This window comes from Anopheles aquasalis, chromosome 2 (assembly GCF_943734665.1).
Source record: "Anopheles aquasalis chromosome 2, idAnoAquaMG_Q_19, whole genome shotgun sequence".
NCBI lineage: Eukaryota > Metazoa > Arthropoda > Insecta > Diptera > Culicidae > Anopheles > Anopheles aquasalis.
In genome coordinates this window covers 11128785-11142500 of record NC_064877.1, presented here as the reverse complement: position 1 = coordinate 11142500, position 13716 = coordinate 11128785, and the positions used below count along the sequence as shown (strand labels likewise).

The window sequence follows — 13716 nt, the reverse complement described above, 5'->3', positions numbered from 1 at the left end:
GTTTCTTTACATCCGAGATGGCGACGTCTGTGAAAATTTTAAAGCTCGTTATTTTTTTAAGAGAAACAGTGTTCGGAGTCGCGGCCGTCACCAGAGTAAGCACAGATAAACCGGGGCGCCTACTGAGGGAACGGGGCTGAGATCGAGAACTCGCAACGAGCCATACTGGTTTTCGCCGCGCTGCATCATCACTCGCCACCAGCGCCAGCAGCGTTTGAAGGCAAGCCTAGTGTTGGCTAATAGATGCTAGGATTTTGAGAAAACGCTTGCCGCCCGTCAGGTCAAATGGGCGCTGGGACCGGTTGGCGAGGGCCTACGGCGACACCGGAATGCTGTCGCTGACGCCGACACTTCGGCCCGACCACTACTGGCCCCCGACGGTCGGTGAAGGTTACCTGTCCTGCCGCACAGGGGGAATTCTCTTCTCCTTTCTCTCCTTCGCTACCAAGTCGGTAGCGAGGGAACATATATTGGCCACCGGATCCTCGTTAGCCGATAGGCCAGTTCTAAGGTCAGGATTTCGGCAGTCATTAGCGGTTGCGGGTGCACCGCCGAAAGGTCTCAACCGAACAACGATCACCAGAGTGCCATGTGGGTGCCTGTTCCTAGGTTGTCCCAGGCTGCAACTGGCCAGCCAGCTAGTCGGGGGTCACCATTACGGGACTGAACGAGTGAGAGAGCGAGGTTCGACTCTGCACTCGGTATTGCATTCGAATTCGGATTCAATCATTCACCGGAGCGGCCGGAGTGTGGAGCAGCAGTAGTAGTAGTAACACTACCCTTGCCCTTTTCTATTAGCTCTGTCAGGGTGCTACTGACCGCACACGGTCAACGGGATCATAAAAGAAAGAAGAGGGAGAAATATCATCTCTTAACGTCTCGTCTGTCGAACTGTCGCAACCGCGTTTTTTTGAGACAACGTGGTGAACGCGCAGCGATAACACTTTTGGATTCCGGATTCGGGGTGCCCTTTGGCCCCGATACATTTGTGCAATCGAACCCTCGAACCAGCAGAGATGCCGTGGGCCGAACAGAGAGAGAAAGAGAAGCAGCAATCGAGGTGATGCGTCTGTCGGAATTCGATGCGGATGTTTCGAGAAGACGAAGGCATCTGAGGACGACTAAGACAACAAAATGTTCCCCTCCAGCAAACAGGTTCCTTAGGAGACATCTTACCAGCCCCACCGCGTAACCTTTGATGCTGTTTCGTCGTTTGTTAATTAATTGACTCCTAATCCTGTCACAAATTGACGCACATAAATCATTGGCTGTGATTTGGATCCACTTCCAGAAGGTCCCAGTCAGTCAATCAAAAGAATCACAGAGGCTGTGGGCTAGTCTGTATGTTATTATGCTTTCAGCACGAGCCAGCATGCATGGTTTAGCATATCTCATGTTTCGGTATGTCAGCCGGTCGTTAATATCAGTTCGTTCGCCTTTCGTGACGAGAAGAATCTGTAACAAATTCTCACCCTACACACCGGTCCACCGGTTGGTCGGAAGCAGCGGAATAATCGGAATTCATTTGAATAATTCTCGAATACACGATCGCCTTCCTCCGATTTCGCGATTAAAACACGCCGTAAAACACGCCGATCGAGTCAAGATGTCCTTGTCCGTGAAGATCTCTCCGTGTGCGCGTTGCTACTGGAATTACACCAGCACCACCACGCTTATCAGTGGACTGCATAATGTGATTAGGATAAAGCCACGTTTGTGCCCATGACCCCCGTTGCCACCGTTGTATAATTGAACTAGAACATTGTTTTTCCGTCATGCAAATGGGCGTGAGGCGGGACGCCGGTCTGTGAACTGTGCACAGTTCACTTCCTCGAATGCCAGCCCGGGTACCAAACAAGTTTGTCGGAATCCCGGAATATGGGTTCGCGAAATTTCTTTCCTAAAAAAAAAAAAGCCAAACCTGTTACTGAATCTTGACCGTTGGTATAAACGTGTTTTTTGGGGGGGTTTATGGTTTTTTTTTGCTAAGCTCACCGGCGAGTTATCACTGAAACGCAAGCGGAAATTCATGGAATTATCTTTTTTTACCTATTTTGTATTCGCTCGCCCGATGCGCCATGGTGGGTTTGGTCGTTGCGGATCGGGTGGCTGGAAGTTTTTATGCAAATGAGTTTGTCATTTTTTTTCGCTTATTTTTTGCGATTGTATGTCAGCTTTGTTTTTTTCTTTGACGATCAGGAAGAAACCGGATTTTGATCTTCTCGATCGATCGATCGATCGATGATAGAGGATGGAGGTCATGTGAGGATTTCTTTTTCTGTCCGGATGTGGTCGAAAGGTGTGGGCATCGTAAGGTGGCCAGTGCCAGAGCGGTTGTCCGCCCTGTCATACCGCCATTAGCATATCGAGTTCGGGTGTTTGGCAATGAAAGTTTCATCTAACAGTTCAGCTGAGTTCGTTTTCGGTTGACGGAGATAGAGTTTTCGATGTTTTGCTCCCCGGAAAACGGTGACCTTGCAGTGGCATCGATTCGGGCTAGGGCCTTCTAGATCTTTCAAAGCTCAATGACCGGTTATAATGTCTTAATGTTGTCGCGACGACACCGCGCGTTGACGTGTGAAATGCGTACTGCGGATCAGATCAACCGTCCGACTATAACCTGATTTTCACGAAACGTTTCTGAACAGGAACTGCCACATACTCTGGCACGGATTCTACTGAAATACGTCAGTACGCTCCGAGAGAAAAATCTAGAGCCTGGCGGACAGGTTTGATTGGCTGATTGGTGATGGCCACGGAATCTGTATTCCCCCTTTTGCGTCCGCCGTTAGTGTGACGTTTGCAATTGCGACGAACGGTGAACGGCGCAGGGTAATTAAGATTCTCCCGCTGTACTTCCTGATCGCGCGATCGGTGCACGGTAAAGAAGGAAGGTCCGTTTTCGGAGTCTGACCGTACTTGAACGCTGGAACGTTGGTTTACGTGGCGGCGACTGACGACTGAAGGCGACCGCGTCGTACAACTTTCAAACGCCGCCTGGCCTCGAACCGGCATTAATAAATGTTTGTGTACGCTAACACGAGAGTTAATGGGAGGTTTCGGGTCGCCGGCTGATCGAGAAGTTGGCCCAAAAAAACTTCGGGAAGCCGTCCGGGCGGAGGCTAGCCTAGCGACCCTTGTTTTAACCACCGCCGGTTCGGGCACGTAGTAGTTTTTCAAATCATTTCCGGTGCGCATTTGCCGGATAGGCGGCAAACGTCACCGACAATCGTTTCGGTGGCGGTCAAAAATGGATACCAAGGTCGCACGCGTGTTAATATTTGGTCCAGTGTCGATGCGATGCGAAAGACCCTGAGCGGTAAGTGAGTGCTGCTTAAGTAGTCCAGCGTACGGTCTAGCTAACCACGAGTTAACCACGCAGGGATGGGGCCCAACCTGCACCAAACCGCGCATTGCCCATCCGTTCGCATCTCCGTTGAAACCATCAATCATCAAAGGTCAGCATCATCTTCTAGCTGGGGGGCGACGAACATTACCGAGGACGGTGGTAACGGTGTGAGAGGGCACTACACCGATGCTCACATAACCTTCGACCCTTGATGTAACCAAGGAAACGTGCGAAAAGCCGATGGCGTCGTTCACTTTCTCTGCGCCTACTAGCTTCATGGTCGCCTTTTTTCCGGTCCAATGTTTTGTGCTGTTGCTTTGGATACGACACAGCGTGCAGAGAGGAGATGAGGAATCGACCGTTAGTGTGGGAGATAGAGGGAGAGAGGAAGAAAGAAAGAAAGATAAAGAAAGAAAGAGAGAGAGAGTGTGTGTTGGCAAAGATTGCCTAAGATTTAACAGCTCGTTTGACCCTGCTGGTAACCCGGTAACGCAACACCAAAAAAAAAAAAGAATCACATTGATGTGACAGTCACGATTGAGCCGACTTCGACACCTCCGTGGTCGTGGCTGATCGGTCACTACGTTCACACTGACTTGGTCCCCGGCGATGGTGGCGGTGGCGGCAGCAGCCCCAGCAGTCTGTCTTGAAAAATGTGTGCCGTAAAGTCGAACGACGACAACAGCCAAACCATGCTGCCCGTGGGACGTTTGTTGTGACTGAATGCACTGAAAAGCACTAAGTGAGTAAGGAGCAACAGGTGCCGCAGGTGCTGCATCAGCATTATTCACGTGCCATACGCGGCTCGGCTCTGTATGAAACCTAGCATCATTTCATCTAACGGTTTCGGAGCAGCAGTAAACGTTCCTGTTTTTGGCTAAAAATTTTGACTCCTCCTCTCCAGCAAAAATTAAAAACAATCGAAGTCATTATTTTAGCGACATTTTCCGGGTGTTGGGATGCAAATCGCAATGCGGCACGTGTTGACTTGCTAGCGCAAGTAGAGCTAGTGTGCAGTCTAGTTCAAAATCGCGATAAGTGAGCCAAGTGCAACAAAGTAGCCGGCTTAGTGTCATCGCGGGGACAGGGTCACCGCGCGTTGACTGCGACAGTTTACTGTGCAGACTGCAACAGTTTACTGTGCAGACTGCCTAATTGAGTTATTCAATTGCGGTTGCTCGTCAGTTTGTCGCATAATTATACGGTTCAATGGGCCAACGAAAGTGTCTTCGTCGGTGGTAGTAGAGGAAGTAGCGAGTGGCATGCGATTTAAGGGTTGCTGGCCAATCCGGATCGTGTTATGTTTTCGGTGTGCGCTTTCGCTGCTTTGCGTTGCGTTGCGTTGCGCGTCGATTGACCCAGGTCGAGGATTTGCGAAATGCACAAACACATCAGCGGTCGCTTTTATCCGACTGGGAGGTGGGAGGCAGGCGGAGAAGGGTGGGAGATTACCACCGCTTGGAACATAGGGACGGCACAGGTGGTAGATCCATGGCGAATGGATCACATAATCGCACCATTTTCTTGACATCCGACCAGCAAACATCAGCTCCTAGGCTCTTACCACTAGCACCACGAACCCACCACGGTGTTTGGCAGTGCGTGGAGTGTCCGGTGTAACGGTGGACGGTGCGAGTAAGAAAATATTATCTTTTTTCTTCTTCTTCTTCTTTCTGTTCCACTCTGCCCAGAGCGTCTTTAATCATCCACTTTCACGTTGCGTGTCAATCGCGTGTTTTATTTTTTTTTGTCCACAGTTCAGCCATCGTTACGGAAGCAACAGATTTACCAATGATGTGATGTGAGAGCTGACCACTGCACAGGAGCTGGTACGCTGGGCAGGCTCGCGATGCCGTAGTGCTCTAGTAGCTTGGCCTTTTTTTTTTGGTTTTGTTTCGATTAAATGACCAAACGGTGGCAACAACGCAGAGCGCAGAGTGGCCAGAGCGGAACGACTGTTAGCTGAACGTCTGACACGCTTGTTGACCATCTCTCGCGTCTCTCGTGTATGGCGACGAAATCATAAAAGTGAGTGACTAGTAAAATAATAAATTCTAATCGTTGAATCGTCGCACTTATAGGGCCCACCAATCATTAGCAGTGCGACGCGTGACGTGCGGACTGATGTAAGTTCAGTGCTTCGGGGCAGCGAGCCGAAAGTCTTGGTTTTGGTTTGTTTTTTTCATCAATTGATGCGAGTTGAATAAAGCGAAATTGCTAATGCACGGTGGTGGCTGGGGTTAATGTAAGGTGTTCCGGTGTTCGGTAATAGCTCGTAGGCGCTAGAAGGCTAATGATGTTGCTGATTAATGGATGTAAACACTTTGAAATTCAATCACCCTGCTCCCTGTGTGTGTCATACCAGACCCTTAGGCAGGAAAACTTCGAAAACTTCCGAACGTAACTCATCTTCGCACACAAAGAAAATGTGTAGACATTGTCAGCATCATCACAATCAACGATTCTACTGGTGCCACTCATGACGAGGATGATAATGATGATGATGGTGATGAGAATCGTTGATGCTGATCCGTGTGAAACCGTAAAACCCCCTTTATATCATTCAACGCACGCCTCCGTCGCTCGACCGTTCGTTCGCGCAAAAACAAACGACTTCAACGATCGCATAAGCGAGGAACCCGCTTTACTGTTTGTTTGTTATTGGTATTGCCGCTCGTTATAGATTTGGAAGAGCAAACAGGCACCACTGTTGGCACGAGCAGCGTATGTCGTGCGGACTTAGAGAAACCGAGAGGCCGGAGAATGTCCGAGAACGCGCTACCGATGCTACCGACGATTAGCCACATGGCGACAGTGGGCGAGATCGCGTAACTTACATCTCGCGCGCGTGAATGGCCGTGCGAATGGCGTGTTCTCATTCGGCGTGGAATATTTTCTAACCCCCCCCTCCTCCCCCTATCGGCTATTTATCTTTGAAACGATTTATCATCGTCTCATCAGGTGACGCACCAAGTACCAATGCCAATGCGTATTAGCTGCCCGACTACAGCCGCTGCCTGTCACCCCGGAGCCGTTTACGCAATCACAGCAAGCGCAATTAAGGGCACGGAGACGGAGAGCAGAATTGATTTGAGAACGAAGAAAATCGCTTTAGAAAAAAAAAACCATTAACGTCAGCGGGTGCGTGTGACAGCTCGGAGCTAGAACTGGATCACGATCACTGCATGCTCCAATATAGCGACCTTGCAGGTGCAGGTCAAGCGATGGTGCAACACCGGCTGCCTAATGCTGATGGCGGCTCCAGATGTAATCTCGCCGACGAGTTACAGCGCGATGCAAGCAGCAGTACGCAAACATTGATCCACGCGTTCCTTCGTTCACAAAAAGTCCATCGTTAGGTTTGTCCATCGATGCTGATGTTTAGGCGGCACTTTTACGTCGATGGTAACCAGCTGGGGTTCCTCGCTTTCTGTTAAGTGAACCGTATGTGTATTTTTCTAATCTTCCCTCCATCTCGGCGGATACCAACGGAGGCCTAATGTTGACAGCCACCGCCACACTGGCTACAGAGTGCCGGGCCGGTATTTGGGGCCTTTGGGTACCGTTTCCAACAAATGAAAACCAAAAATGCCAATGTTCCGCTTGCCGGACCTACGGACCAACGGCCAGTTCGACCTCCGCCTAATGCAACGCAACGCAACGCGCCGTTTGTCATTCAAAATCCCGATGAAATTTCATCAAACGCTCTCCACCACCTCTAGTGACGGATGGATTTCCTTTCGAAGGTGACCATCGACCATCGGCAATCGGTCTAGTATTGGGATGTGCGGTGTGTCGGTGTGTGTTCCCGTTGGCAGCTTCGCCGCCAAAAAAAATAAAAAACCAAGCGTTCCACCATAATCCCCATGTTCCGTTCGGTGGCGATCGTGGTCGCATAATCAATAATTGTGCAACACGTGTTAATTGCTAGCGCTCTCTGTGCAGACTGCGGAACCGCGTCTGTTAGTCGGTTGGGGTCAAGCATGGACAGAAGCAGATGGAGACGATGGTGGTGGTGGTGGTGATGCTGCTGCATGGTGGACAGCGTACCACGCACCAGCCAACGCGAAAGTGATGAAAAAGATGAAGCGAGATGCGGGGAAAAAAGAGATGTGGAAAATCAGTTCACTCCTTCCACACCGGGGTATCGCTAGGATGGTCCGAAGGGGTTTATGACACTCTTCGGGTGGATTTACAAGCCCACGATTACTCAAATGATTCAACCGATTCTCATTTCGATCGCGTTTAAGCTGCTGCTTCCAAGGAGACGCACAATCGATCCAAATATCGGCTCTTGGTGACCTTAGCAACCAAAAAAAAAAACGGGATTTAAACAAAGTAGCCATTGGGAACGTTAATGCTGCACACGCAGCAGTCAGTCAGTCAGTGTTGTGCCCTCTACCCCAGTGAAACGATGATTTAAACGGAAGAAAGATAATCATCGCGAACCAAGTGAATCAACCAGTGCTTCTCGGTGCCTAGACTGTTGTTGTTCGGTATGTTAACCAAACGCTTATCTTCCTTCACTTTGTCCATCGACCGTCATAGTAAAATTAGCTGCCATCGACATTGGTTAATCGACCGGAAAATTCACTTAATCTTCGTTCGTGGCCCTTCAGCAGCAACAACAGCATCAGTCGCGGCTTAGCCAACAGGTGTTCGCCGTTTGGTGGAGAGCCGATGGTCAAAAAGATTTATTCCGTCGATTCGTAGCGCATGGAAGCGCCCGTTCGTGTTTCGTTCGAGCAAACACCGTGGCTGTTTCGAAATTTTGCCATCGAAGATGTTCACCGCCATGATCCGATGGTATTACTTCATCGGATCGGATGTTCCGATCGGATTCGGCGACCAAACTGTTGGCCATGCTGGTGTGAAGTGCCCTGGGCCCCCTTGATTTTTTTTTTGCTACTTACCGGTGACGAGCAGAGCGTCTTGATGCGCTGCTCCGGCTGCGTGTTCTTCTTCTCGCGCACCATCAGAATGACTTCCTTCACTTCGCACGTACTGCCGAATGGTGGTGGTGGTGGTGGTGGTGGGTCCGGGAGGAAAAACAGTAAAAAGGGGAAAAGAACAGAAAATTAGTTTCCCTTTTGGAGCTCATCCTGGCCCTGCTTTTTGGGGCTCGATGGAGTGGCGTTGCCATGGCGATTAAACAAGAAGCGGGTAGATGTCGTTTTGTTCAACCTTTCCCATCGCTCTCTTAATCTTTCTCACTCTCTCTCCCTCTCTTCGTGCAAAACTCGCTCCCGTACGACGGAAAACCCTTTTGCGGATGGCCACAGCTCGGTCGCGAAGTAACACTAACGACTTGAATGCCCAAGCCCCCGGCTGCCAGCTGTTCCGGGTCGGGTTTCGTGGCTTGGCGGAGCGGGAACTGACATTGCGGAATGTAAAACAATGAACGCAATGAATTTACCAAAACACAACCTACCACCTTCCCTTCCACCAAACCTCTCCCCCCACCAAAAATGGTTATTTAAATCGTGGCTTGTTTTGCTTACCGAAGCAGCTTTTCCACCACGATCTTCCCGATGAATCCAGTGCCACCGGTCACGAACACCACCTTGTCCCGATAGAACGCACTTATGCTCGACATTTTGATGGAAGACGGGCGCGCACTCGCGTCGTTTTTCGCACCACTGCAGACCAGGGGTTTCGCCGATTTCACTGTTACAACACGGCTCCGATGGATAGCAGACAATTCAATCTCTCTTCTTTCTATCTCTCTATCGCTGCTGTGTTTAGCAGCAGCAACAGCAGGATCTTGCGCTGCACTTGTGGGAAGGCCCTGATGGCCGAAGCTTGCGGATGCACACTGCAGCGTTTTGTCAATTGTTTTAATCAACACCTTCGCACTGCACCACGGAAGCTTGCACTGATCACTGGCACCGAGAGCACACCACAGCCACAGCCACCGGTTGGCACCCGCGTGATTGACGGTCGATTATAGAAAATGCTCTGCCAAACTGCCGAACTGTGACAGCGCCGCCGGATGGTTTCACGCACACGCTCGATTAATCATTCGATAGATTTTCACCAGCGTGTCACACTACTGCTGCTGCTACTGGTGCTACTGTTGCTGTTGCTGTTGCTGCTTAGTTGAAGGCACTGCTGACCACCCGTACAGGTCGACCGCTGACAGAGAACTGGCGAACTAGCGGCCGAGGATGATGGTGCGCACCTATTCGGGCCCTCTACACCACATGCCACGATGCCCCGATGCCACTGTCTGTTAATGGCTAGTAGCGTCGGGTTTGAGAAACGTTTGGCAAATCGGTGGTTTCGGCTGCTCGGATCGGCCGTTCGATTTGACGGATCGGACGAGCCTTTGGTGACCTTTGGCCCCCCGGGGGGGTCGGACAGCATGCGTCGAGATGAAATCGATCGTCGTATGCGTCTGTTCGTGTTCGTGGTATCGAGGCTGAGAATTGCTGTAATTGCGGTTCGATGTTTGAACGTTTTCCGTGCTGGTGGTGCTAATGTTAATGTAGAAGAATCGGTAGAAATTTCTAGCAAGACAAACACTCTTTGCCTCAAATGCTCGTTTGCTTCCTTGGCACTCGCTCTCTCTCTCTCTCTCTCTCTCTCTCTCTCTCTCTCTCTCTCTCTCTCTCTCTCTCTCTCTCTCTCTCTCTCTCTCTTTCTCGCTCCCATTCACTCTTCCTCTTCTTGCTCGCTTCTGGGAGTTTCCTTTTTCGGGACGAGTGACATCATCATCAGCATGGGGCTCGCGTGCTGCAAGTTGCTGGTTTGCATTGGGGCAGACGATCTTCCGATGGTTCACCGTCCAATCAAGAACGCAAACACTCACGTTGGTGGTGCAGGCCCAATCCCCAAAAACAGTGTCCCCAATTTCCCTTTGTACTGGTAACCGGGATGACCGTTACTGGTTGTTCCCATCATCCGCCTTTTAGTGGGGCAATGGTACGGAACGAAGATCGAACGATCGTGTACACTGAAGCTGAAGCTGAGGCAGACATATCGGCAAATAGGAAGTGCGCACGATTAAGCAAACACTATTAGTGTACGTGGCCTTACTGCAAAGCGTTGCGGTGTTTATTTTTTATTTTTGGTGATATTTCCGTTTCTTTTAGATCCATACATGTCTGCAAGAAGCGGCGTTGCGATCCGTTTTTAATTCATGGAAATTGCCAAACTAAGTTCCCCTCTCGCGCGGAGAGGTGGAGTTTGCGGCTAAAGGAAGAGATTGTCATTGGTTGTAGTACACAGGCCCGAGTGATTGAGACATACACGGGGGAGAGATCAAGCAGACCGTATCGTGTAGGTGACCGTCACGCACGATGCTGGCTACGATGGAGGACAGCACTGGGCAACATACGGTTTTTCGGATTGGCAGCATTCATTTGGAGCTTTCATTTTATGAGAAAAGTGTGACGAGAAGCCCACTGTACCCTGATCAGAGGTCAGCTGACCCTCGGAAAGTGCTCATAAGGGAATGGAGCGATGTTTGGCTTATCGAACGTTTGACGTTACCCCAAAAGTGGAACCATTCATCCCTTCATGCCACTTCCTTTGTTCTTGCCTTGATCTTGATAGAGCGCACATCGCTCGGATCACTTTGGTAGCGGACATGGCGCGGTTCAACGGACAAATAGTTACCGCTGTTTAGTGTGTACGCTGCGTTCAAGACGCGCCTGACGACGAATGACGCTGCATACCAAGCAGTTTGCTCTCGACGGTGACGGCCTATCGACCGGACACTTCGGGCGAGCGCAAAAAAGCACACACAACGCTCGAGGTAATCATAAAATCATCAATAGTTCATGCAGAAAGGAAGATGGAAGGAAGGCAGATGGGAAGGCGACGAGAAAAGGTGGTCGAAACGATCGCCTTACAGTGACGGCAAAACAGAAGGATAATTTTTGGAATAGAAAAAAAAATGGTACAGGTTTTTGTTTGCGTTTGTGGCGCGGTTCTTTGCGCATTGGAGCTAAACCACACTGGCCAGATCATTGCCGGTGGCGTGCTCAAAAAGCGGTTTGCGTCATTGAGACTTTTTTGATTCATAATTAGACGCTATCCATGTCCTGTACCATTAATGCGCGGCGTAACCTATAGTTCGATACTTCCCAGTCATTCGTTCTAGTTTGCTGCGTGGAGAGCTATTTTTTTTAATACACGGTGCACTGCGCACAGTGTTATTCCGCATAGGAAGGACACCAGAAGAACGTTCTTAACGGAGTATCGTACGCATGGTGTTTCAAAAAAAGAGAATCCTTCTTTTTCAATCGTCTTTTCCGCCTGCTTACATTGGATATGTATTACGGTGTACACTGTAGTGGATATCTAATGCAATGTTTCCTCGAGCAACCAGTACTTTTTTTGGGAATGTATATCCAACATAAGGAAGTGCAACGGATCGCCCGGAACCAGTATATCAGGTGTCCTTGTACTTCGGAACAAAAATGCGAATACTACCGGGCATACCATGCTATAAGAGAGTCTGTGTTGGATGCTTGGTCACCCCTTCGATGATTGCTTTCAATCACGCATCGTACACCGCGGTTTCTATTTCGTGAGATGATAGCTTCCGCGGCAGGCAATAAACTTTGACGTCAGTTCTAATGGCTCTCATACGGTCGAACCACTACGATTGCTCATTGCTGATGTTTGCGTGTGAGGTGTGTATTTTAAGTTAGGCCTTCCAGAAAGATAGAGGAGGTCTGCTTGGTCCAGATTGAGATGAGGTGGCGGTATCGACATTCTCGAACATACTCCATGGAGGATGACGGTGTACGATCGCGAACGAGCTGTTGTTTTGCTGGCCAAACATGAAACAAGTGTTTTAGGATAACTTTTACGCAACCAGAATTCGATCAGTATTATTTGCTTTGTTTCTTCTGCGCTAACTCGATGTTCCTGGATGTTCGAAAACATATAAACTAAACTCCTGAGGTGATTGCTTTGCCGATTCATGGTCTGCTCTTCTCGCGTTCGCGAAGTTTCGCGTTCGACTGCGGCACAGAGCATGGCGAACATTCAGAAAATCCCCATAAAATGGTTCCAGAACTTTTGTCTGGCAGAAAGCTAAAGATCTGGCCTACGATGGACTCTGCGCATAAGCATATTCATTCGCCAATTCTGCAGACACTGCGGGTTTTTTGGCGAAACGAGTTCAACAACTCGTCTTCTTGAGACGGGTTGGTTTTCGTTTCATTGACATTCAAAATCCACCCGTCTGTCCCTGGCCTTCGATGGCTTGGGTCATTTATGTGGCGATCAGGTTAGGGAGGATGCTTCCATCTCTGCCGTTTCTCTCCTTCCTTGCTTCGATAACCTGATCCCCGGCGTTGGGACGTCTGGTCAGGATTTGGCAAACCCTTTCGCTGATAGATGCTAGGCATCAAGCATCCAGCATCGCTATATATACGATTCGGAGACCAAAAATATCACTATGCAAATCGGCTCTACTCCTGCGCGGTGGCTCACAAAAATGTTTGCAGAAATGTTGTTGGGCGAACGAAGTTACTTCCAGCAGGGCGGGTAGCATATAATTTCGCGCTAAATCCCTCTGAAACAAGCGCCAACGCTTTTCGCACAAGACAAGAGCATTAGTTTCACATGCTTTTGCTGGGGAGGGTTTTCCTAGCTTCGCGCCTTATGCTCGAGACTGTATAAGCGTTATAATGAGCCGAAAAAGAAGTTATGTAAATGAGCCGAACGCTGCAGCATCGACCGGCGGGCTGCGCGATTGGCTGCTGCACCCGTTATTGCGGCACTACCGAAGCGAATGGTCCGCGGGTGTAAAAAATCGACGATCTCCGCGGATAGCAATAACAATAACGTTTCACGTGCGCTGTCTCTCACTCAGCTTCCACCGAAAATGCGCGGTCCGGTCCAGTGACCTTCACCATGAAAAGCGGATTTGAACGTTGGACCGTTGTCGTACGACCGGTGGTCCAGCGAGTATGTGGGTTGCCACATAATGTTGGGCTTTTAATGAAAATGAGCGCCACGAGCCACGTGTTTCTTCCAAAGCCCTGAGCTTGGTTGGGTTTTTTGGTGGTCATCTGCATCATCTCTACGGATCGGGCCGATCCATCGCATCGGTAACCCTCTGCCCGAAATTCTTCGATTCCTCGTGGCCGATTGCCCCGAGCGGTACGCGGGCGTTCAGTGAAGGGCTTTGGACAAGGTTGTCCCCATCCATTCGGCGGTGGCTGGTTCGATTCGGACAGCATCGCAACCGAACATGTTTCATCAGGAAACATAGGCACAATAAGCAACTGATTTCACTCTCTCGTGCCGTTCCTTGCCCTTTGGCGACATGTTGAATTTTTAATATCACTCTATTAGGCGTGACTCTGATCGATCGATCGCTCGCCGAAGCGCAGCGATCGATTCGG

General features: G+C 49.8%; 1 protein-coding gene across 1 annotated transcript in view; it reads right to left on the bottom strand.

The window, feature by feature from the left end:
* LOC126570957 (fatty acyl-CoA reductase 2-like) overlaps positions 1 to 9479 on the bottom strand; it is a 15057-nt gene extending 5578 nt beyond the window's left edge. The window contains exons 1-2 of the mRNA XM_050229115.1: positions 8851 to 9479; positions 8263 to 8353 (exon numbers count right to left, since the gene is read on the bottom strand). Of these exons, the coding sequence (XP_050085072.1) occupies positions 8263 to 8353; positions 8851 to 8945 (186 nt within the window). The 5' untranslated portion in view covers positions 8946 to 9479. The remainder of the gene's footprint in view (positions 1 to 8262; positions 8354 to 8850) is intronic.
* Positions 9480 to 13716: the final 4237 nt, after the last annotated feature.